The sequence below is a fragment of the Falco cherrug genome, chromosome 13 (genome assembly GCF_023634085.1).
Source record: "Falco cherrug isolate bFalChe1 chromosome 13, bFalChe1.pri, whole genome shotgun sequence".
Classification (NCBI taxonomy): Eukaryota; Metazoa; Chordata; class Aves; order Falconiformes; family Falconidae; genus Falco; species Falco cherrug.
Window position 1 is genome coordinate 12,927,548 of NC_073709.1, and position 22,591 is coordinate 12,950,138.

At 36.8% G+C, this 22,591-nt stretch overlaps 1 protein-coding gene across 4 annotated transcripts in view; it reads right to left on the reverse strand.

Moving 5' to 3' along the window:
- The window catches only part of STRN (striatin), a 73,446-nt gene that overhangs the window by 9,475 nt on the left and 41,380 nt on the right, over positions 1 to 22,591 (reverse strand). The window contains exons 8-17 of one of the 4 annotated variants that reach the window (XM_055725484.1): positions 19,179 to 19,289; positions 16,751 to 16,837; positions 16,049 to 16,192; positions 13,300 to 13,436; positions 8,538 to 8,713; positions 7,497 to 7,544; positions 6,717 to 6,838; positions 5,716 to 5,883; positions 3,513 to 3,653; positions 1,078 to 1,182 (exon numbers count right to left, since the gene is read on the reverse strand). In XM_055725484.1, coding sequence (XP_055581459.1) covers positions 1,078 to 1,182; positions 3,513 to 3,653; positions 5,716 to 5,883; positions 6,717 to 6,838; positions 7,497 to 7,544; positions 8,538 to 8,713; positions 13,300 to 13,436; positions 16,049 to 16,192; positions 16,751 to 16,837; positions 19,179 to 19,289 — 1,239 coding nt within the window. Of the gene's footprint in view, positions 1 to 1,077; positions 1,186 to 3,512; positions 3,654 to 5,715; positions 5,884 to 6,716; positions 6,839 to 7,496; positions 7,545 to 8,537; positions 8,714 to 13,299; positions 13,437 to 16,048; positions 16,193 to 16,750; positions 16,838 to 19,178; positions 19,290 to 22,591 lie in introns of all 4 variants that reach the window. The other 3 variants (XM_055725483.1, XM_055725486.1, XM_055725485.1) reach the window with 3 other exon arrangements.

The window sequence follows — 22,591 nt, forward strand, 5'->3', positions numbered from 1 at the left end:
CTTAAGAGAACTAAGCAAGTTCAGGAGTAAGATATTGACTGGGAAGGAAGGCAGGAGATGAGTATACTAATAAGCAATGAGTATGAACTACATAAGAATATGGGATAATTTTAGTCAACTCAGAGAGAACTAATGTTCTATGACAGGTTTTTATAATTACAGTAATGATTTCATGTTAAAAATAAGCAAACCTTGAGTCAAATGTGCGGTGTTTTGTTGCAGAAGATAATAAACCAGAAAAAACCCCGAACAGCCATTTCCTCTACTATTTATTACTGAACTACAACATTAAACAAATCAGCTATTTTCAGCTTTTTCTTCAGCTTCCATTGGGTCCTTTCACCTCTTCTTATTTAACATACATCTGGGGAGCGGCAAACTTAAAATCAACAAAAACACTGAAAGATCTAAATTTAACTTTTAAGACAGCGTGACCTGGAAGCAGAAGTCACAAACTGAAGATGATCAAGACTCCCAGTCAGAACACCAGATTAACACTACCGTTCCTGTCAAAAACTCCTTTAAACCCTAAAAGATTCATAATAATGCATTTCAGTGTGACTCTCACTACAAAGCAGAAAAAGTATTATAAGCTGTCCAGCTGTTTCTGCAGAATTGAAAGATTTGGAGAAATACAGGGGATCAAATTGAGAACAATGCCTACAAGGGAACTTCTACCTCCAAGCCATCAGAGGCAGAGGTCTTGGAAGCCCTAGAGGAGTGCCAGAGCTTCCTGCCCTCAGATCAAAATAACACAGACAACACAACACAAGAAACATGAACATAAGCTCATAAAGACTTTGAAAAAGCTTCCTTTTATGTTCAATATTGATAACCCCTATACATAAGGCATTTTAATAAAATGGACAGAGAACAATGCAGGCTCCTAATCGTTGTGCCAATAAAGTTTAAGAGGGCTGGCAATCTTTGGGCTCTACTGGTGATGAGAGATTCCTGTTTGGGAGGGTATCAAATTCTTGACATCCCTCAGCATTTCTGTGAATAATATTAATCATAATGAAATTCTGTTTATGTTATACAGCTGCTATGACTAAGACCTGCTGAAAACATGCATACCTGTATTGTTGTCGTAGAATTTGATGTGTCTGTCTTCATGAGCAGTGATACTAATTGGAAGAGTTGGATGGCTGATGACCTTGTTTATCTGACAGGAGGAACTGACTGCTAAGAAAAAACCCACATATATCAATACACGCAAATTGCTAAGTTCTTTGAAAAACTGCTACTAAGAAATAAATATGTAATCAATCTTATTTGCAAAATAGTTCTTACCTTTATATAACGAAAACTCTCAGCTAGCACCTTCTGTAATGTGGTTTACTCTAAAAAACTTCCCAAATTACACACACAAAGAGGCATATATAAACCATATGTGAGTGTGAACACAAATAATGTTGAACAGTTTTAGAGGCACACATCAGGCAAGAATGTAAAGCCAAAACCTGAGTGAAAATACCTTCTTTGCACTTTCCCACCTCCTCTTGACAAGCCAAACTTTTCACAATGTACTGACAGTGTGGAAAGTTAACACTGCAGACAGTGTATGTTTCCTAGCAAACAAGATCCCATGCCCTCACCCTCACAAAGCAAAACCCACATACTATGACTTGATATATATGGAATAAAATTCTTACGAAAGAAAAGGTTGCTAGACTATTCATGAGAGCCATTTTCCTAGCCTTCAAGAATCTTGAAATATCATATATTCACACATAGAGAAAAAAGTCTATTATTTTCATTAAAAATCTAGGCATTGCTGTGATGCACTGACTAGGGCAAGAGTGGTCTTAAAAGGCGTAGATTGCCACAAAACCACAAATAGCCACTCCACAGAACATCAAAATATTTTATTTTATAATAATAACTTTGTATATATTTTAATGATAATAATAATTTATAATAATAATTTGTAATTAAGTGTTATTCTTTCATGTGGGAGTTGAATGTATTTAGTTAAACGGCTGCCAAAGAACACTCACATTATCTAATCAGAATTCTTACTACAATAAATAAAATAGAATACTACTATAGGATTACTTGCTACTAAGGTGGTAAAGACTTCAAGTCACATATGAACCATCAATTAATGTCAGCATCCACAGGACACTAAAATTATGGAAGTGTAAATTAAGGAAAAAATACACAGAAATTAATAAACGTTCCTAAAATTACATGAGACTGCATGTGCTAGCCATCCTCAGTTTTAGAATGCCAAGCAGAGTGAGGCTTATACTGAACAGTGGAGTCCCTAAGTGGTGCTGGTAGGTCATTCTGGGTGACTCATTCTTCCTCTTGCCTAGTTTTTGTAGAATTATTTTTTTTTTAATATGTGTAAGCTTTACAGTACTGTTACATAACTAAAGATACTGAACAGGGACTGCTAGTTGCCATACCGTGGTCTCATTTTCTTAAAAGAATATTACTGAATTACAATAAGGAGGAGGTAGTGAAAAAAAACATAGATTTTTATTTTTTTTTTAAATGTACTTTGCACTGAATAGAAATAACTGATTTAGGACTGTTTTTTTCAGACAAAGATGTGAGAAATCCTGCACAGTAAGAAATAATATAAAGACGAAAGATGTCTCCTTACCTTCCCTCTTACAAAATGACATTTAATTATTTTAAAACAGAGAGGCAAAGCCAATAAAAAGGCTTACTCCCTTTTAAATATATAATTAAATAGTAGAATTCAGTGACACAAAACTTTTAACAAGAAAACTATCAAATTTGAAGAAAAACTGAATTTTTAGATTGTTGTCAGGTTACCATTTTGGCATGAATATGAAACCTCATGCTTCAGCTCATTCTGGTCTCTTTTTCCCTGTGCCAGGATAAAATAATTTACTGATAGCAGGCTCCTTATAGTTTCCTCTAAAACTTCTGATACTGGTCACTTAGATGATCCACGGCATTATATGGGACTTTGTGAATACCCTTCCACCAGAGCTTTGTTTTTCTCCTACACAGAGAACTTCAACCAACTAAAGCCAATTGCAAATGAGCCGAACGTATATAAAACTTAGAAAAGGGATACTTCTGAGGAAAAATAAAAAAGGATCTATACACAGACTCCCAAATTTTTAGTACATTCAGCTTCAGATTTTCCTGATATTACCTCTATCTTGCAATTTTGAACTGAAAACAAGAATGGAAACTGAAGCTGAAAAGATCACTGGGCTGTATTAAAGAAACCTTGTGCTTTCCCTTGCACTATTGTGTACCTTGAAGAGGTACTCAGACAGTGTGGACTCATTTCTTTTACCTGCTTTCAAAAGTATGTGCATTCTCCTGTTACTGAAATACCCATAAGGTCTGCTGTAGTAGTAATAATTTACTGTTACATCTTGAAACACAGCTTGTAATGTAATTCCTGCTATAATTTATCATGACACTGCCAAACTGTTTGGAAACACCAAAAAGACTATCAACAGTATCAGCCTTAAACAAGCAAATTTTTGGAGGGTTTTTGGTTTTTTTCTGATACATACTAGTATCCACGCTTGACTCCAAAGTAAGAATTTGTTGCCGTGTTTCCATGTTAAAAATGCTAGTGTGTCCACTGTTAAATGATGCTACCATGAGGCTTGGGTCACTGCTCACAAGATCTACCGACGAAGGGATTCCCATTTCTAGAAAACAATGCAGAAAGCATTTCTGTAAGGTTTAGTTGGTGTAAAGAAAACAAAACAAACAAACAAAACCAGTAAGCACTTTAATATTAAAAATGCCATGGCTATGAAAGAAATGTTACATTTTAAAATCTGCATTACGCCAATCTAAATAGATTGCCCTGTATGATCGCTATTTTAATCATATTTTTCTGATATTCATACCAACAACATTCTTTCTAAGATGCTGTATCTGGAACTGCAGCTGGACAGAAATCTACTTTGAAATTAAGAAAGTAAGAACTACATGGCCCCTTTTCCTTCCTTTAACTGTAAGAGCAATTCTCAGACAAACCTCCACTGCATCAAGTAAACGACAGAAAACTGAAGCAGTAAAACCATTTACATGACAGATATTAACATTATTATTAGCCTGGGCAAATTCAGACCTTAAAAAAACCCCAAAACCTTCCAGGTGCAAATTTTACAGGCTGACATTGTCAGCATGGTAACTTACATTAATACATTATAAACTTGTATTACAATGCCTTGTCCATCCTGCCTATTATAGTACATATCTGATCTCCTTACACTGTAGCTATCTGAACACTACAGGAGAGAAGGCCAAACCAGCAGAGCTTGGGTACAGAAAATCCCTTAAAATTTTCCTCCTGAAATGTCCTGTTTGTCACCCACTATGTGAAAGAGCACCACCTGCTGCAACAGATGCCAGGAGGAAAAGGAGGAAGAGGTACAGAGACAGACACTGAACATTAAGCAACCTAATGTCCATGGATGCAGATAATGCAGGAATATTATCACCTCTCTCTAAACCTAAGATTCATGGGAGAAACATGTTTCTGGGACACACAACCTCAGGAATGTTGCTCAGGAACAGTGGTACTTATCTACAGGTACTCCAAAAAAGCCAGAAAGGACTGATGTGAGAAGAAAACATACTGTTTCTGAAGTGGCCTTTTCTACTACTGCCATGCCTGCTTATCTGCAGCTTCCTGGCAAGCCTACAGTGGTTAATCTAAAGGACTTAAAATGATGACTGCTAAGGTTCTCACTAAATCACAGGAAAACTCCATTCCAAAGGACCATCTTTGATGGAGAATCTTTGACTTTCACAGCTGGGTTTCATTCCAGTTTGGAATATAAAAAAACCAAGATCAGCTCTGTGAGGCAACACTATGCTGTCTTCCCACCTAATTTAATTTAAAAAAACAAAAACAAAACAAAGAAAAAAAAAAAACCAAACAAAAAAAACCCCAACCACACCACCACTGTCAGGAAGTTTTCAAAGTAGACAGGTAGGCAAGCTGGCAGTGAACCAGTTATGCTTTCCACAGAACCTTGTAGACCTTTGGAAACATAGTACTGCAAGAACTAAAAAGTATGAAACATTTCTATCTTGCTCAGTGTATTTTAACTAACAAGTAGTGGCAGATCTGACCTGCTTTATGCCACAATTCAATAAGCCTGTTCAATGACGCTGAAGTTTATTTTGTCTCAAAGTTGTTCTGAAGAGCCAAGGAACTGTCTTAGTTCATGGGGTTGCCTTTAGGGACAGTGCCAAACTCCCTTAGAGTTAATGGTAACAGGCTCATTCTAGAGCACTTAAGACCACAACTTCAAGAAATTAGGCTCTAAATAGTAGGATTTTGATTTGTGCATGACATTTCAGTAAGTAAACCCAACAGAGTAAGCTTTTTCAACTACCAGTGTTTTAGATGTCTAGAAACAGCTTTTTATTCTGGACAAACCAAAAGCAAGGGTCTAATCGAAACTCAGTTTGAATCCAAACTATGGAGTTGAAACATTACACTCAATGGTTCTAGTAGCATGAGCAGATCATCTGCAACAGTTGGCTTTTAAGATGTATGTGATTGTCTCCTTGCATGGAGGTACCTATTCAGCTCGTGACAAAGAAGCAGGGATCCAAAACTCTTCCCCCCAAAACAGTCAGAAGATAAAAAATCCAGCAAAACAAACGAGAAATATTCCTATTCAGTAGCCAAAACTACAGCAGTCTGAACAGCAATGATTATGAATGTTAAGGTAGGGCAGCTTTCCGTACCTTGACTATCATTAAATATATTGAGAGCTGGAGCAATTTCTGTAGCTTTCCACAAACGTATAGTGCCGTCTGCTGAACAGGACAGCAAACGCTGGTGTGCTCCACTGTAAACCAGACCCCATACTGCATCCGTATGGCCTACAAAAGCACCTCTTAGAACAGAAGGATCTGTGAAAAAACCACAACAAACCACTTTTCAAAAAAGAATTTGAATTAAGTCAACAGCTGTAGCTTGGTCTGTGTTTATGGACCAACTTTAAGAAGGTAGTCCATAAAAATCCCAAGACCAATCAGGTCGTATCAATATAGAATTCTCAGTTATTCTTGCATGAAGATGCTTGAATTCATCAGCATTCAGTCATCCAGTTTACAACTAGATAGAACAGAACAATGTTTCATCAGAAGGGACAGTATCAAAGTTGGCAAAACACATTTTGATTTTAAAATTCCCTTTCAAACAGCCATTAATGGCACATCAGTCCCTTTTTTCCAAAAGCCAACTTAGAGGCCAACCACATCTGAAGCTACGAGAAGTGAAAAATGTTTTAAAACACGGCCACAAGGCTGACACCCACTGTGATCTGGTAAACCTTACCAAACAGGGCCTTTTTAGCTGTTTGCAGACAACATTAACAGCTTTGGTCTCAGACTATACAACCTCTTTCTATCTCAACTTTACAGAGATTTGTCAAAGAAAAGAACATTAAAATAAACATTTGCTGGACTTGCCAAGTATCAAGCTTAGTTCTGTACTTTTCAGCCTAGTGGTTTCTCAAAATTGCAGTGAGATCAAGGCCTTATTTAAGAAAATGACAAATTTATCTTCTCATCAGCCAGCATCAGTATTAAAACAAAAATTTAATTAAAGTAATTGAAGTCAAGTTTCAATTTTCTCTTTTAAATTTTCAAAGAAGCATTAGCTACAAATTATACTATTTTAGCCACGTAACATTGACGTCACTAAATGTATCACTTCACTGGCGTGAGTGACAGCAACATACCGTAAGAGTCATAGGGGTCGATGTTTGGGTTGGTTGTGTTCCAGCCATGGATGAGGCCATCCGTTCCCCCACTGTAACACTGTTCACCATTACTGCTCATCACCACACAGAGCACTGGTCCACTGGAAGAACCCCCACCAAAGAAACATTGACTATTAACATATTCATTATGTGAAAAGCAACGTTAATGAAATCTTCACATTTTCCTCTCAGACACAATTCACTTGCTGCATGGACTGCAACAAAAATCATGCATAGTCAGATCATATGCTACACTTCCTACAAAAAACCTCCACAATATTTGATAGTGTAACTATTAACAGGACAATTTACTCATTATGTACGTGAAATATGAGTGTGTCACACTTCTGAACTATAGGCTTTGTTATTTTGCATAAACAGATTTTTTTCCTTTTCTGAAGTCCTAAAGCTCTTTCATGAAATTGATTCAGTAGATTTAAATTCACTGCAAACGGCTTTACTTTGTAGATGCATATATCTGACAAAATGGCAAGAGCTGCAACGATGAACACAACACATAATGGAATTTGAACTGTATAATCTCTATGTTTTTCTTTTTAAAACTGTGGTGTGCCTAGTTCCAGGCATAAATAATTACACAGAAAGAAGGTGAACATATGCAGATATTTTAAATAACATGGGAATTAAAAGCATCACATGAAATCACTAGTTGACAAGGTGGAAATTACCTTTAAAAAAAATTCTGTGTCTTTAAAACTCATATAATTCTTAAAATATGATTTCTCAGGAAATACTCACTTATGTGCTCTGAAGGTATATATTGGCTCTACATCAAGAGAAGCACTCCTAAATGAAATACAAGAAAATGTTAACATGTCTATGATCTCACACAATGCCTTACAAAAACATGTCAGAATTGCTAAATTCTTAAAGTCACTGCTACATCTTTTTAAGTGTTTCGCCCACAACTCTTAACGAGATTTTTCATATGTCTAGGAATTCTTTCAATTCTTTCAAAATATGATAGGATTTGTTGGTTTGGGTTTTTGTTTTTAAAAAAAAAATCCAAAGTCCACAGCCTCTCACAGTTCAATCAAGCCAGTAAGTACATACACCAATCGTGGGGAAGGAATGGAGGGCCATCAATATCACATGGAATATGTCGTTAAATGTACCAAATCCCTACCACAGCAAAGGAGCTTATGACAACTTGGTTTTGTATCAATGCTGTAGCACAGTTACAAACCACTTCAAAAACTGCTGCTCTGGACTACCAGTCTGGGGGTTGTTCCAGACTGTAGGACGATCCCAGGCTTTTCCCAGTCCTCCTAAAAGGCATGATGTACTCCCTTATCATACTAGCCCCACTATGAATTTGCTCTCATTTCTGCAAATCCCCAGCAACATGCAAGAGAGCGTACAAAGGAACCTAGCAACATCTCAAAGTTTAAAGCTGTACAGACGTTATATGCATACATGTGTATACAAGTATATGCATATATATATAAAAATGCATTTTTATACATTTATGTACACATGCAAGCACATTAATAGGCCACATCCAAATGTTTTGACTAGTAAATTAATTTGTCATGTTATCTACAAAGAAAATATAAAAAAGTGAATGGCTTTCATTTTCACAAGCAGAACACATTCACAAACACACACAGGATTTCCTCTGGCACTCTTTGTCTGCACCCTTCTCTAAGAGCTTCTTTTCCTACTCTTACATTCAAGGAACAATTTCCATTAACTGCAAGGGCCATTCAGTGAAGTGGCATCCAAGGTTATGAAGAAGAAAAAAAAATGTTTCTTGAAACAAAACAAAAAAAATCTTACTTTTTTGCTGGGGCTGTTTTTTGTAAATTCCACATTTTTAATGTATGGTCCTCTGAAGCTGTTATTAAGACTGGTTCAACTGGATGAAAAGCGAGACCTCTTATTCCATCAAAGTGACTTCTTAATGTGAATTTGGGGTTCCAAGTCTTTCTCAATGCATCCTTATTGTTTCCTATCTAATAAAAAAAAAAATGCCAAACTTGTAATTAATGAGGAAGGCACAAGAAAAGGAAAAAAAATCAGAAATTTAGTTTGGCATTTTCAGATGTCAAATTAACTCACACACTTTTCCTAACAACTCGCTCTCGATTAACGTCCATTTAACGATGATCAGACAATGTAAAATGAGAATAATGTATTCCCCAAAAGCAACAAGTAATGTCATGTCCACAGTAATACATTCTGTGCAAATCTGAGATACTCCACGTTTGTTAAGTTACGCAATTTAAAAGCTGAAAAATAACTTTCTGACTGATACTGCTGTGAACTCAGTTCGGTGTTTTAAATTTGATCCATATCCACTGGCTCATTCATTAACACGGGGCCTGACTCAACCAAGCTGTGGTCCCTGAATATCCAAAGTACCACTGACATGGCACGTCTGAAGCAAAGACCTAAGAGAAACAGAGAAATGTCTAGCAGCACAGAAAGGACATGCCTAACTTACTCACCTAAGGCAACCCAAGCTCTGTAATAACGCAAGACAAGTAAAGCTTGCCAGAAAAATTAAAAAGACCAAAAAGAAAAAAAGGGAAAAAAGGACTTGGCTACATACTAAGGATATAACTGGCAAGCAATAAGCTATCATATATACCGACACAATTATTTTGCAATGAATGCATTTTAGCAGATCCAAAAAGAAAGCCCTTAAATAACAGTTATTTCAACATTGCTCCTCTGAACAAATGTTGATGTAAAATGCTGAACAGACTTTTATCACTCTGTCAGTCAACACTGCCACAGTTAAATTTACCCTACCATACCCACTGCTGATGGTGGTTATGGAAAAACAGGAAAACAAATCATTGTAACTCAAATATTGATGATTTCATATGTTGAAAGCTACAGATAATCCCAAATAAATTAGTATCTTTACTGCAAAGGAGAGATGATTGTTTTGAGCCACCTGAAGTATCTACAATTGTATTCTGGAATGGTGGCAGCGGGAGGTTTAAAAACAGAAATGCTTTTTCTGTTTTGTTACTTCTGGATTTAATAATGAAAATGTGCTTCAATTAAGAGGTTCTATAGATTTTAAACAATGAGAAAGAAGTTACAACAAACAACAGGTTTAGTCTCATCGTATTTCTTAGTAATGACTCACTGCCTTGCTCAGGGAGGCAAGTCAGTTTCTTTGCCAGTTTACTGAGCTGAGCTGGCTCAACAAGGGAACAGACAAATGCTTGAGCTGGTGCAAGGATGGGGCAGGACTGTGATTTTAGCAGCTCTGGCAGATGTTCTGCAGATTGGCCAAGTAAGTCTTGACAAAAAGGGTACAAGATGCACAGAGTATTCACATATATCTGGAGAGGCATTTGGTTGCCTCAACACAGGCATGTAATGCCAATTAGGTAGTGGAGGGGGACCCTGCCTGCCCTGCAGCCGCCATACCAGCAGCACAGGTCCTCTGTCACATCTGCGAGACTCACAAAGACACCTCAGATGGCCTAACAGCACATGCCAGTTCTGGCAGGACAATATTCTCCATTTGCTTCTCATTCAGTCAAAGATGTTCTTCCAAAGGAGTCCAAGTTTATAAATTGGGAAGTAGATGGAGGGCAGTCCCAGACAGCAGACCAGCAGCAGAGGTGGAAACAGATCCTAGCTGGGACGCACCACCATCACTCCTCTTCACCCACCAGACCCCCACAAGCTCTCACAAGCTGGGTTACTAACACAGCAGCCAGCCCCTTTCCCTCTCTCCCCACTGAAATACAACAGTGAGGTAGTCTGAGACTTGAAAAGCAGCTGGGGGGCAGGGGGGATGGGTGGGGGTCCGAATATGTTCAACCCCTAAATTAACACCTGATCTGGATTTGCCACTAATAGTAATATTTGTGACTATACAGACAACTTGAAAACTCCAAAGACAGCAATGATATGTAGGTAGGATTATGGACACTTCTCTTGCTCAAAGTTGCAGGAAATCAAGCAAGTCTACTGCAAAGTCCAAAACCTCCAAGGCAGTACATAACATTAAATGTAATTATTTTGTAGTTCAGATACTGCAATGCACAGTACTCAGTCTTTTATAATTTTATGAAGCTTCTTAACCTACCCAGGAAGACTAGGGAAAAAACCAGAACCAACCAAAGTGAACACTTGTTAAAACAACATATAAAGGAAGGAAAAAGAAAAGATAAAACATAAGAGTGTATTGGCTAGCAATCTGGGAAACTTCATGGAAATATCATTTAGACAGTCTAAAAAACTTACCCACAAAAGGAACATTTTCTCTTTCAAGTAATAAACTGATAATCTCCATTACCAAGTGAAAAGCATTCTTTAATTTACACAGAGCCAAAGCAACATGTAAAAAAAAGCCCTGAGAAATGAGGTAGGCTAATGCTGCCATGTTTTAGAACAAAATAATCTAGTAAAAATGTTAGTGGGACAAAAGGGACAAAATAGGAAAGTATCTGCAGCTCTTGAGAGCAAATACATCTAGAGACAGATTCACATGAATCTTTCAACTTTTTCAGTGTCAATTTTGAATCATATGGAGAATAAAAAAGCACACTAAATTTCCACCAATCCTACCCGATTCACATTTGGCAGCTGGAAGAAGGTATGAAGTAGTCCAAAATAAAAACAGATTAAATTATTTTGTAAGTTAAACTTCCAGTGAAATCTGTAGTGGAAAAACTAACCTTTCATTTTGCTTCAATAAAGAGCACAGTGACAAGAGCTAAGAGCTTTGTAAACAATTTTTTCTTTTTTTAATTGTCAACACTAGAAAAAGGTAAGAGCTGAGGGATAAGCATCACTATGAATTCCTGATCACAGGACTTCATAGAAGCATTTAACAAGTGAACAAACAGAAGTTAATATTCTCAACCATGCAGAACAGGATAGAAGTGGATAAAAAATGCTACATTCCGTAAATGAAAGCTCTTAGTTTGGGATATGGAGACATGGACAAACACAATAGTTTATATGAAGACTTGAACAATGAAATCAAGCACTGAAAGCATTCGGGTATTAAGGCCTTGCAGAGATAGTTTAGGTTTGTCATGTCCTCTGACTTTAAACATTCAGCATCTAAGTTTTAGGTGTAACTGTAAAAGAAAGGAAATGTATACATCATCTTACCCCTTTTTGGAGACAAAGTTAGGGAAGATTAGCAAAAAAAATTAAGAGCTGAGCCCAAATTAGGAGATAATGCTAAAATACTGAATTTTAGCAGAGATGTTCTGTATCACTACAATCTTGACGATCCACAACACATCACATGCCCAGAAACTTGCTGTAGTAGCAGAGCATATCTCTGCAGTGTCACTCTCAAAACATGTGTAAACTTCTAACAAGTATGTAATTTATTGTTTTACAAGTACATACAAAGGTAGAACTTCAAAGTAAGGACCTGCAGGTTATTATTTCTGAAATCTCAGATTTGATTTGTGGAAGTAAAATCCCAGATGGTGATTACTTGAGTCAGATCTGCTGAAAAGCAGGATTCCTCCACAATACACAACTCTAAAAAAATCATGTCTGAAATTCCTTAATCTTGACAGAGCTGGGCAATGCAATTTGAAATTCCTTAATCTTGACAGAGCTGGGCAATGCAATTGCAAGATTAATCTGAAGTTGACAGATCACCAAGGAGCAGACAATTAAATACCTAAGTATCTTTTCCCAAGAAATACAGACAAAAATTCTGTATGACTGCAAGGAAGCAATTTTAAGAAACATTTTTCATAAAAAGTGAAAGGAAAAGAAGCCACAGGCTACACAAATAGTCACAGAAGTGTTGGCCACAAGAGCCTCCTAAAAACTCTCTGGGCCAGCTTCCCATTTGAAATGAGACTATTGCCCACACCAGGTACTGTAAGCCAAGTCTTCAAACGTCTTGCAGCAGAAGGATTCCAGTATCTCTGGGCAACTTGCTTTGGTACCACCTCCTATGTAACACTTTTTTCCCTAATGTCCAACCTTGACCTCCTGAGCCATAATTTTCTATTGTCTCCTCTTGTTTTAACACCTGGCAGTATGGAGAAGCTTGGCTCTGTCATCCTTGTAAGCACCCTTCCAGTATCTGTAGGCTGCTATTTGAGCACCCCTTAGCCTCCTAACAACTGAACAGGACTAGCTCCCTTAGCATCTCCTCATCAGTCACATGCTACTGGACTTTCCAATTTCTCTACAACCCTCCTGAAGTGGAGGGGCCCAAAACTGTGTACAGGTATGGCCCCACCAGCCCCACAGAGGGGGCATTAACTTCCCCTCAGTCTGCTGGCCTTGCTACTCCTAATTTTGATTATCGTCACTGGGGTTACAAGTACCCAGCTGTATGACTACCACTAATTACATTTACTGTTAACTATTTGAATAACATGGCAAACAAATAAGAGAGGGGCTTGCACAGAGCTTGAAGGCTGCTGTGTACAGGAAGGACAGATATGTCAAGTAAAAATTCGTGACACCCTCTGTCAGCATAATTTCAACAGGAAAATGTCTTCTGCTGAGCCTACACACACGTAACTTGCATCTGCCTTCTGCAAGTAGACAGTAGGACCTTGAGTTGCCATTAATAACCACTTACATCATAAGTCAGCGAATCTGCCTCATTGGCTACTGTAAGGCCTGCCAGTTCTCCAAGACCCAGCTCATTTTCAAGAGCTTCATCTGTTCCCATAATGAAAGATTTCCCTGAAGAAGGAGGGAATGTTAAAGCTTCCACTGCAAGAAAACAAAATAAAAAAATCCTGAAACATGGTTTTATACAATGCTGATTAATAAAAGCATGTTTCTTACTTCCAAAATACTAAACATCTCTCAAGTAGCTGAGGGCAAAAAGATATAAAAAGATGCATAAAAAGCAGTGGTTCTAAAGATAATCACTGTACTTACCCATCAACAGTATCTTCTGAACATAATACTTACACTTCAGGTATGCACAACTCAAAACAGTAAAAGTAATTAGCCACAGGAGAGAAGACTACACTACCATTCACCCGTATCTACTGCAAACGTAACACAGAAAGCTCAGGCTCTTCCCCAAATCTGCTACAAAACAGGCAAATAGGCTCTGGAGAAGTAGCAAAAATTAAGACAGTTGGTGGGAGCAGCTGGACTCTTCCTTCCTAACACCATATCCACACACATTCAAAAGCATGTCTAGAATGAAGCTGTTGACATGCACTCCAACCTCACAATATGACTGGAAGCTGACAGTTCATCACTTCTTGTAAAATCAGTTTAACTACCAAATAGGTTAGTCAGCACTGAATTCCAGGTTTTTCCTAGCAGTATCCAAACTTAATAGTTCACTTACAGTTCCTATACAATGTCTACAGGAGCTCCAGTCACTGTAACAAACAGATCCATAGGCAGATTCGCTAGGAATGGGAGGATCGAAGGCTAAGAGGAGCACAGCCCACACACACCACACAAGACTGATCAAGTGCAAGATAACTCGAAAGGAGTTGTGCCTTTACCAGCTTCCCTGTACAACGGCTCTCCAAGTCCATACATCACAAAAGGGGGGGGACTGAACAGATGAAAAGGTGTTATATTCTGGACACAAGAGACTTCACTCAATTTTATACATATTTTGTCTCAAATCAAAAGAACTTTTCAGTAAACTACAATTTTTTCCCCTTCTACCTCCATTGTAAATACAAGCCTTGGAAAATACTGTTGCTACCAGGCAGAGAGAAAAGGAAACACCATCTCATTCTCAGTGTCTTATTTAGTATAACAGCACCAACACCAAGTTAAACCCACGCAAACTATGGTTTACAATGAATAGGCTGATCTGTTCAGGCTGCTTCCCTCTTGTCCCAAAGGCAGCAGGTTCAGATGCTATTCAATCCCCCTCCAGTCCAGCTGGACTCACTACTGAGTGTCCTGCTTGCTTTCTATTACTTTTTACATAAAAATAAAAGCCCTTCAAGTTCTGCCACTTGCTTAGGTCTCTTAGTTATTACCTTTTAATCACAAACTTCTCTTACCTTCTTCACCCTGAGGTGTAAACTACCGTTCTCTTTTTTCTCTCTTTTGAATTTACAGTGTAATATTCTACATGCAATACATACTGGGCATAACATTTTAGAAACAAAAAATATCATAGAGTCTCAGATTTATAAAGGAGTAACACAGCTAATAGTTTGTAATACTGAACTTAGACTGATAACAATCAACTGTCCTCTTCTGTTTTTGTGAGAGTCCATCTGAGTCTCCAAATTAAAAACCACATAACTGAAAGGACATGAAAATAGAACGGTGCTAATATGGCTCTCAGTATATGTGAGAAAAGTTGGATAGGAAACACTCAACAAAGAATTCCTCCACTTCTCAAAGCGTTGCTAAGTTACCCCCTTCTTTCATAAAGAAAATCACTGAGCATGTAGGAAATAGAACTACTGAGATCTTCAGTAACTATGCCACACGCCAGGGCTTTTTATGCATCTTAATTATAATTTGGCCAACCTACTTTTTCACACTCATTGAAAGACTGCTAAGTGAAACCCATGTTTTGCTCATTTTTCAAAAGACATATTTACCAGTTAAATAAAAAGCATGATATGATCTTCTACAAATTAATATAGCCTCATACGTTTATTTTATTATGCTACATATTACAACAGCAATTCAAAACGTTGAATCAAATAGATGATTTAGCAACTTTCAGACATAATACTAATGAAGGTAACCACATGCCTCATTGCAAAGATGTGTGGCTTTCCATACTTGGACTCGCCACTATGAGATTATTTTTTTTTAATTTTTGGAACACATTATGGAAATGAATACACCGGCAAGCTCTAAGTTGTTCCATATGATTCACTACATAATCACCGCGTGCATTTAAAAGCTATACCTAGCCACTTCTGTTTACCGGCAGAGCCTCTATCTTTGCGCTTAAAAAAAGAATGCATACATAATGTGTGTGTTTCTGTATGTATATATATACATATACACTTGAAATTATGTTCATGGGGAGAAAACAGATGCTGTTATGTCCCGAGAGTTTATGTTCCACACTTGCCTGGGGACAAATAAAAGTGAGTGACTTAAGAAGCTCATATTACGAAGCCATCAAGTGCCAAATGAGTTTTTACCATCATATTCAAAGGTATTCAGCCAAGACTTTATCTAGGTAGGTGTCTTGACCTTAATAATAGTGACTGGAGGGAATGAAAGGGAATGCCATTTATCACACTTAAGGCAGAACTCATAATGCTGAATCAGTATCTGTAAAGTGCCTGGGAAGTCTTAGGGGATAACCTTTAAGCAGAAGTAACTATAAACATCATTTACAAAGATGTATGCATATTTTTGATATCTACCTTCATCCGTCCTGTTTATCTCATGTTCAATGAGCCTTGAGCTACTGGGCCTAGAAGAAGGTGCAACAGATGGCTGTAATGAAGGAAGGTCATCAACATCTCTCAAGTTTGCAAGCATATCTTGCAGCTTTGACCTGTTGGGCCCTAACCGGAAAAAAAAAAACCAACAAAAAATTAAATGGTTTATGCATAGTTCATGACGGCACCACTTGTATCAGATATGCTACAGCAGCACATGCAACAATGGATCCTACCTTGCATTATAATGTTACCACAGAAAAAATAATGAGCACCTATTTTCAGAAGTAACTAATCATCCAGCATGAAATGAATTTCTTGAAAACAAAGTGATAGAAGCAACTGAGAATTGTGAACACATAATTTTCCCCACATTTATAAACTCAAACTGCTACTTGAATGGGATGCTGAAGAATGCCTCCAACTGAGTCACACTGAATATTAGAATATTTACTTTTCCAAAACAAGAGCTGACATTTGTGAATATTTTAAAATTTTGCATCAGGTACTTTGTGCAGTATATTCTTATGACAACGTGATTATTTTAAATTTATTTGTGCAGTAGTGTAGTATTGTGAACTATATAATACAAAAAGTTATATTAAAATATAAATGCAACTGGATTCACTGGCCTACTTCCTGAAGCTACATATGGTGAAGACCCATGCCCTTCTTGACACTTACCTGTGCTTTGCTCCATCATTTTCCCACATCCCTGTTTTGACTGTTTTATATAGGATTGAGGCTGAAACATATCTTCGGTAGTTTTTCCTGTTGTAAGTTTAATTAAGAATGGGAAAATGTCTTACCCATAGTCCATTATGTTTTCTCCTAGACCAGTAAATAATACAGCTATTTTTAAGCAGCTTTAACACAGAAGTGTACTCTAATATATGTATTCTCTCATAAAACCATTCTATGATTCTATTCTCTTATTACTTCACAGGAGTGTTTACTACAGCCTTGCAAAATCGTAAGTTTACTAATGCAGTTGCAAACTCTACTTTGTCCACCCTAACCATAATGACTGACAATAAACTATATTGTATTTAACTCGTCTGTCACAAAAATATTACTTGATTCAGGAAAACAGTAAGTAGGATTTTGCAAGATTGTTTTACTATAGTATCTGATTTATAAAAACAGTATTTTACTTAGTAGCACTTCAGTGTCTAATCATCACTTATGATGACAATAAAGTCACAGAATCAAACTTTGTACAATTCAATGTCAAGATATTTAGTCCCTTCTTTTTCCCCCAGACTTCCTTCCTCACATTCTTCTTCACTACGTGCAACATCATGAATAGCTGAAAACAGGCTATGATTCTTCCTGGGGTTTCTGCACTGATGCTCTTCCAATGATGGTTTGTCCATGGAAAGATGCTTAATTTCTGTGCTGCAGTAAACCATTTAATCTCCCAAGATCAAACTAATCAAAATCAATCCAAAAGGTACTGTAGAATGTACTGAGCAGTAGTTATCTTCATGAAGGAGCACTGGATGTCCAAGTGCTGCCCTACATCAGGAATTTTTCTCATAAATATATAAAACATGTTCCAATAGTATCTATGTCTATATTAACAATTAAATATTGTTTTATTATAAAAAATAAGAAGCACTCAACAGCTGTTCAAGAGTGTAATTTCAACAGTTTGATTAAATAATTTCTGCTAAGTTAACCCAACAGCTATTTACCCTGAACTACATAGCATGTCTGTGTATTTTAAAAAAAACAGACAAATTACAAAAATCAATTTCACTGAATTTGTGTATTGGTATGCCCTCTCTATCTTAACTACAAAGAAATTTAGAATCAATTCTGTGAAATACGCATACTTTAATTGGTCAGCTCGGCTTCTTTCCAGACTTGCAATTTATTTCCAGTAACTTAGATTATCCCAAAGATGACCAAAACATCACTTGAAAAATTTAAAGTATGGTAGCGATTTACGTTTTTTTGTAAAAAAAAAAAAAAGAAAAAAGAAAAAAAAAAGGAGGTTTAGTTTGTGTATTTGATGGCATAATTTCAGCAATATAACCAACTGCTGAGCAGCAGCTTATCACAGTATCAATACAAAAAGTAACAAAACAAGCCAGCCTCAACGATGTGAGGATCTGACACCTTTTGCATGTCCCTTTAGAAGTGAGAATTTCCTTGGTATTCATAAGCATCTTCCCACAAAGGGAGAAACATCTCTCAAATTTCTTACTAGTCTACATGCAATATTATTAATTTACATCATTCACACATGAATCCAAAATATGGCTAGATGTTTAAAATATAGCTGTGAATACAGTGCTTTATTTTAAACACTTCATCCAAATTCAAGAAGTTTTAAGTTTTACTTATCAAAAAACATTGATTTTACAAAATAGATTTGTATTTCAAGAAAGGTAACAAAAATATAATACAGGGCTAGAAACTGTACTTCAGATACTGATCACAGGTTTTTGTACGAATAACAATATCCAACATTTTTAAAGGCTAGTCCCACAGGTATGAAAGTCAATAATTAAATCCTATGATTTACAAATAAACTGATGGTCAGAGTTGCTTCCTATTTCGAGCCCTGCATAACAAATTATGATGACAGCATGACTTTCATGTTGTAAATGTTAAGTATAAACAGGGGTAGAAATTAACCTGTTTTCTCCCTCTGTCATCTAATAGGACACTCAAGACAGTTTCTGTTTTGGTTTTGGTTTTTTCTTTTATTTATTTACATACCAGACTTTAACTCTTCCTGTGAAACTGGCATGTTTCCAGCTAAGAAAGGGTTCTGAAGTCCTCTATATTAAAGTGTGAACTATTAAACCAATGTATTTTACAATTTAAGTTTCTGAATAACAAAAGTATAATCCATATTCAAAGCAAGGATTTTTCATTAATCCAACACGTGGTTGGAAGAAGTTATATCTAATCCAACTATTTATACGGTAACTTGATTGACTTATTAATTTCAACCCCTGAGAACTGGTGAACAGGAAAGCAGTCAGGAGCAGCAAAGTAAAAGAGTAAGTAATTTTAGGAAAACATTGAAAGAGAGATAGAATTAAGGGTGTGAAAGATGTGAGATTTATGATTTTAAGGTGCAATGTTTTCCACTTACTCTTCACCCCCTTTTTCCCCTTGCGCTCCTTTTTGTATTGTTCCTTGAGTTTGGTTATTACTCCCTGGTCGACATTCCAAGCTTCAGGCATGAGACACTGGTCTTCCTTTTCTAAACAAAGTGAAACAAATGAAACATCCTTTTTCAATAATGTCACCAAGTGATCTCCACTGAAGGAGGTAACAGCTGCTGTCAATGGCATTTTGTCTTTTATTTTAAACAGACAGAAATAGCACCAAGCTTGTGAAAGCTGTAAAACTGCTACTCACATTCCAGTTCTATTTGCTCAGAATTTTATTAACAAAAAATTTCACATGCCTAATTTCAATAACCAAGCACATAGCTGTTCATAAATGTAAGCAACATTAATTATATAATAAATCAGGACACACTTTTTAGCTTTTTCTTTTCTCCAGGGAATTATTATATCTGGAAGCAGCAGCTATGTTACTGGTCAACAAAACTTTACAACTCAGATGTTGCGTTACTACATTTCAAATTTTCATTTCATTGTCCTTGTGCTATGTTGTCATTTACACAAATCAGTAGCACATTTAAATCATTTTGGAACACAGTATACATGTCACCAAGGCTTGAATAAAATCTTAAAGCACTGAAGCCATGAAATTTCACAAAAAGGGGAAGGTGTGAGTTAGCTGTCTTTGAAAAAATACACAAAACATTTCAACATGTCTAATGAAAAAAAAAATCCCCACTTTTATTTTTATAAACATTTCTTAAATTGTTTCCTCTGTGACATGATACAGAGAAGAATTATTCTTCCAATAGTGTGGTATCTGGAGATTTGAACAAAATGTGTTATGTGAGTTCAAATCTTCAAGTCATTTTTCCATATATGGGGAGACTGTACTAAGGCAGCTTCAAAAAATAATTTGCAAGAGGAGGGAGGTAATACAACTTTTTACATATTTGTTTTCATGACCACTACAGCTACAATTTTTCTTGAAATGCATCAGCTTTTTGCTTTGTTTTTATCATTAAAATCTGAAATTAATTCCTTTCAGACCAAGTTTGCTTTGTACATCAATAAACTATTCTGGACCTTTTAAAATACAAACAAGAATAAACTTATCCTCAGACTAACATGCAGAAAGATCATTAAACGTCTGTAGAGGAAGCACACTATCAATCACAGTCTGAAGGAGCCACTATGATTGGACAGAAGATCTAAAACCAGACATGGGTTATTATGGGGACTGACTTGTTAGGAGTTAACTATGCTGAGAAAGACCTAGGGATCCTCCACCAACATCAAACCGAACAAGAGTCAGCAGCACACTGCTGCACTAAAGGCAATCAACCGTCCTGGGCTGTAGTAACAAAAATGTAACTAGGAGGGTGAGGGAAGCGATTATTCCCCTGTTTGGCACTTATACTGGGTAACCTTTAAGTATAATGCTAATTACCTAGTACTGGCGTAGCATAGCGAGTCCAGGGGAACCACTAAGATGGTCAAGGACAAGCTACAAGGAGGGGCTGAGACTACTGCCAGTGTTCAGCGATGGCAGAAGAGGCGTTTGTGCTGCTTACAACTATCAGACGGGCAGGTGTGGAGAAGACACTCTGCTCGGACTTGCATCACAGAAGGACAAAAGGATTTTTTACCGTTAAGGAGAGCCAAATACCAGAATACTGCCCCTGAGAGTTTATGGGAGCTCCCTTCTTGGAAGGTAGTCAAAACTTCACAAGAAGGCAGCCAGAGTAAACTGCTGCACATGGACCTGAGCAGGAGGTTGGACTAGATGATCTCTCCCTCCTGTGAGCCCCAGTCATGATCCTATACTCATGAGTGACAGATTAAATACCCGAAGTCTTGAGGCATTAGTCTTTTTGCAGCAGCTATGAAAAGAGAGAGGTATTACTAAGCTAAAGACTCTAAAAAAGATGGTCTGTGGGCTAAAACATGTCCTCTTCATACATATACCCAAGTAAGTACCACTAATGATCAAAAATTGTGTAAAGAACTCCAAAAAGGTATCAGAAAATCACTCCTGAGACAGGTACATATTCTTTCTAGGACCAGGTTACAAGTTTTAATCATGGTTTTCCTCCGTAGCTAGACAAGATTTTTTGTGCTCCTCCAACAAAAAGTTTAACTAGATTTATATTAGATTGTATTGTTGCCAGGAAAATACTTAATATATTCATTTTCTACAGACTTTCCCAGGATGCTTCCTGCATGTCCCACAGGTTCTCTTCAACTTCACAAGTAGATCCTGAACTACTACCGTGCAAGTGCTTTATAGTTCAAAAATTATCTGAACACTCCTGAGGACCTTTCAAGCCAATGGGTTCCACAGATTACGGCAACTGATCAGTAATGCTTGGGATCCAAAATAGAACAGGGACTCCCTCTGTTTGCTTCTATTCTCACTACACAACATCACTGTTATATGCTACGTTTAACAGTTTCATTTAATCAAAAAATGTTAATCAAATTAACATACGTAATTCATAATGGCAGCTCCCTGATCTTTTATAAAGTTACCATAAAAGACACAGGTTGTGAAACAAGTAACTGAAAAACATGAATATCTAACTCAAAAAAACCCCATTAATATTTCTAGAAATGAAAATACTATTTTCCATGACAATTCAGTTTTAATGTTAGGCTTCTGCTCATTTGTACTCAGCTGTCATCAATGAAAGTAAAAATAGATCCAGAGTGTGAATTTAAGAACAAAAAAAGCTTCTGTTGACTTACTAACATTTTGGTGACAATAACCAACAGCTACACTTACCAAGCACAAACAAATAAATTTTAATATTAAAGAGAAGTATCAGAACAACCTAATAAAAACATTTTTCATAAAAAGAGTAACATTCCTAAATTTGTTTGATCAACAGAATACTGATCAGTACATATAGATACAGAATGCTGTATCTAATAATATTGAAACACATTCTCTCAAGCAGAGAGCCTACACCACACTGAACAATAATCTGGAGTCCAACCAACAGCTGGACACAGCTTCAGCAAAATACAGCATCTTGGAGCTGTAAACTCACGTGAGAACCACAGTGCTATGGCTTCTTTGTCTGTCAAGGTTTCGGTTTCATTATAAAGCTCAATTATTTTCTACTTATCTTCCATAGCTCTCTGTGTCCACTTCTGTTTAAGACTTTCCAGAGCAGCTTTAGGAGGAAACAACTCCCCATCAAGATATTTAACTAGTTCTCTTCCTTATTCTCTTCCCTATGCAGCGGGTTTATGCAGAATAATTATGTCAAGGTAAAGCGGATGATGGCATTTTGGGTTGCAGGACATGAACTCCAAAAGGACAGAGAGTAGTTTGTGAAATGCCTCTCTGACTTGAGGGCTTAAAGATATATTATTCTGATAAATTATTAAAAAAAATCTGAGCAACTGAATAGTTCATATTTCCCAAATT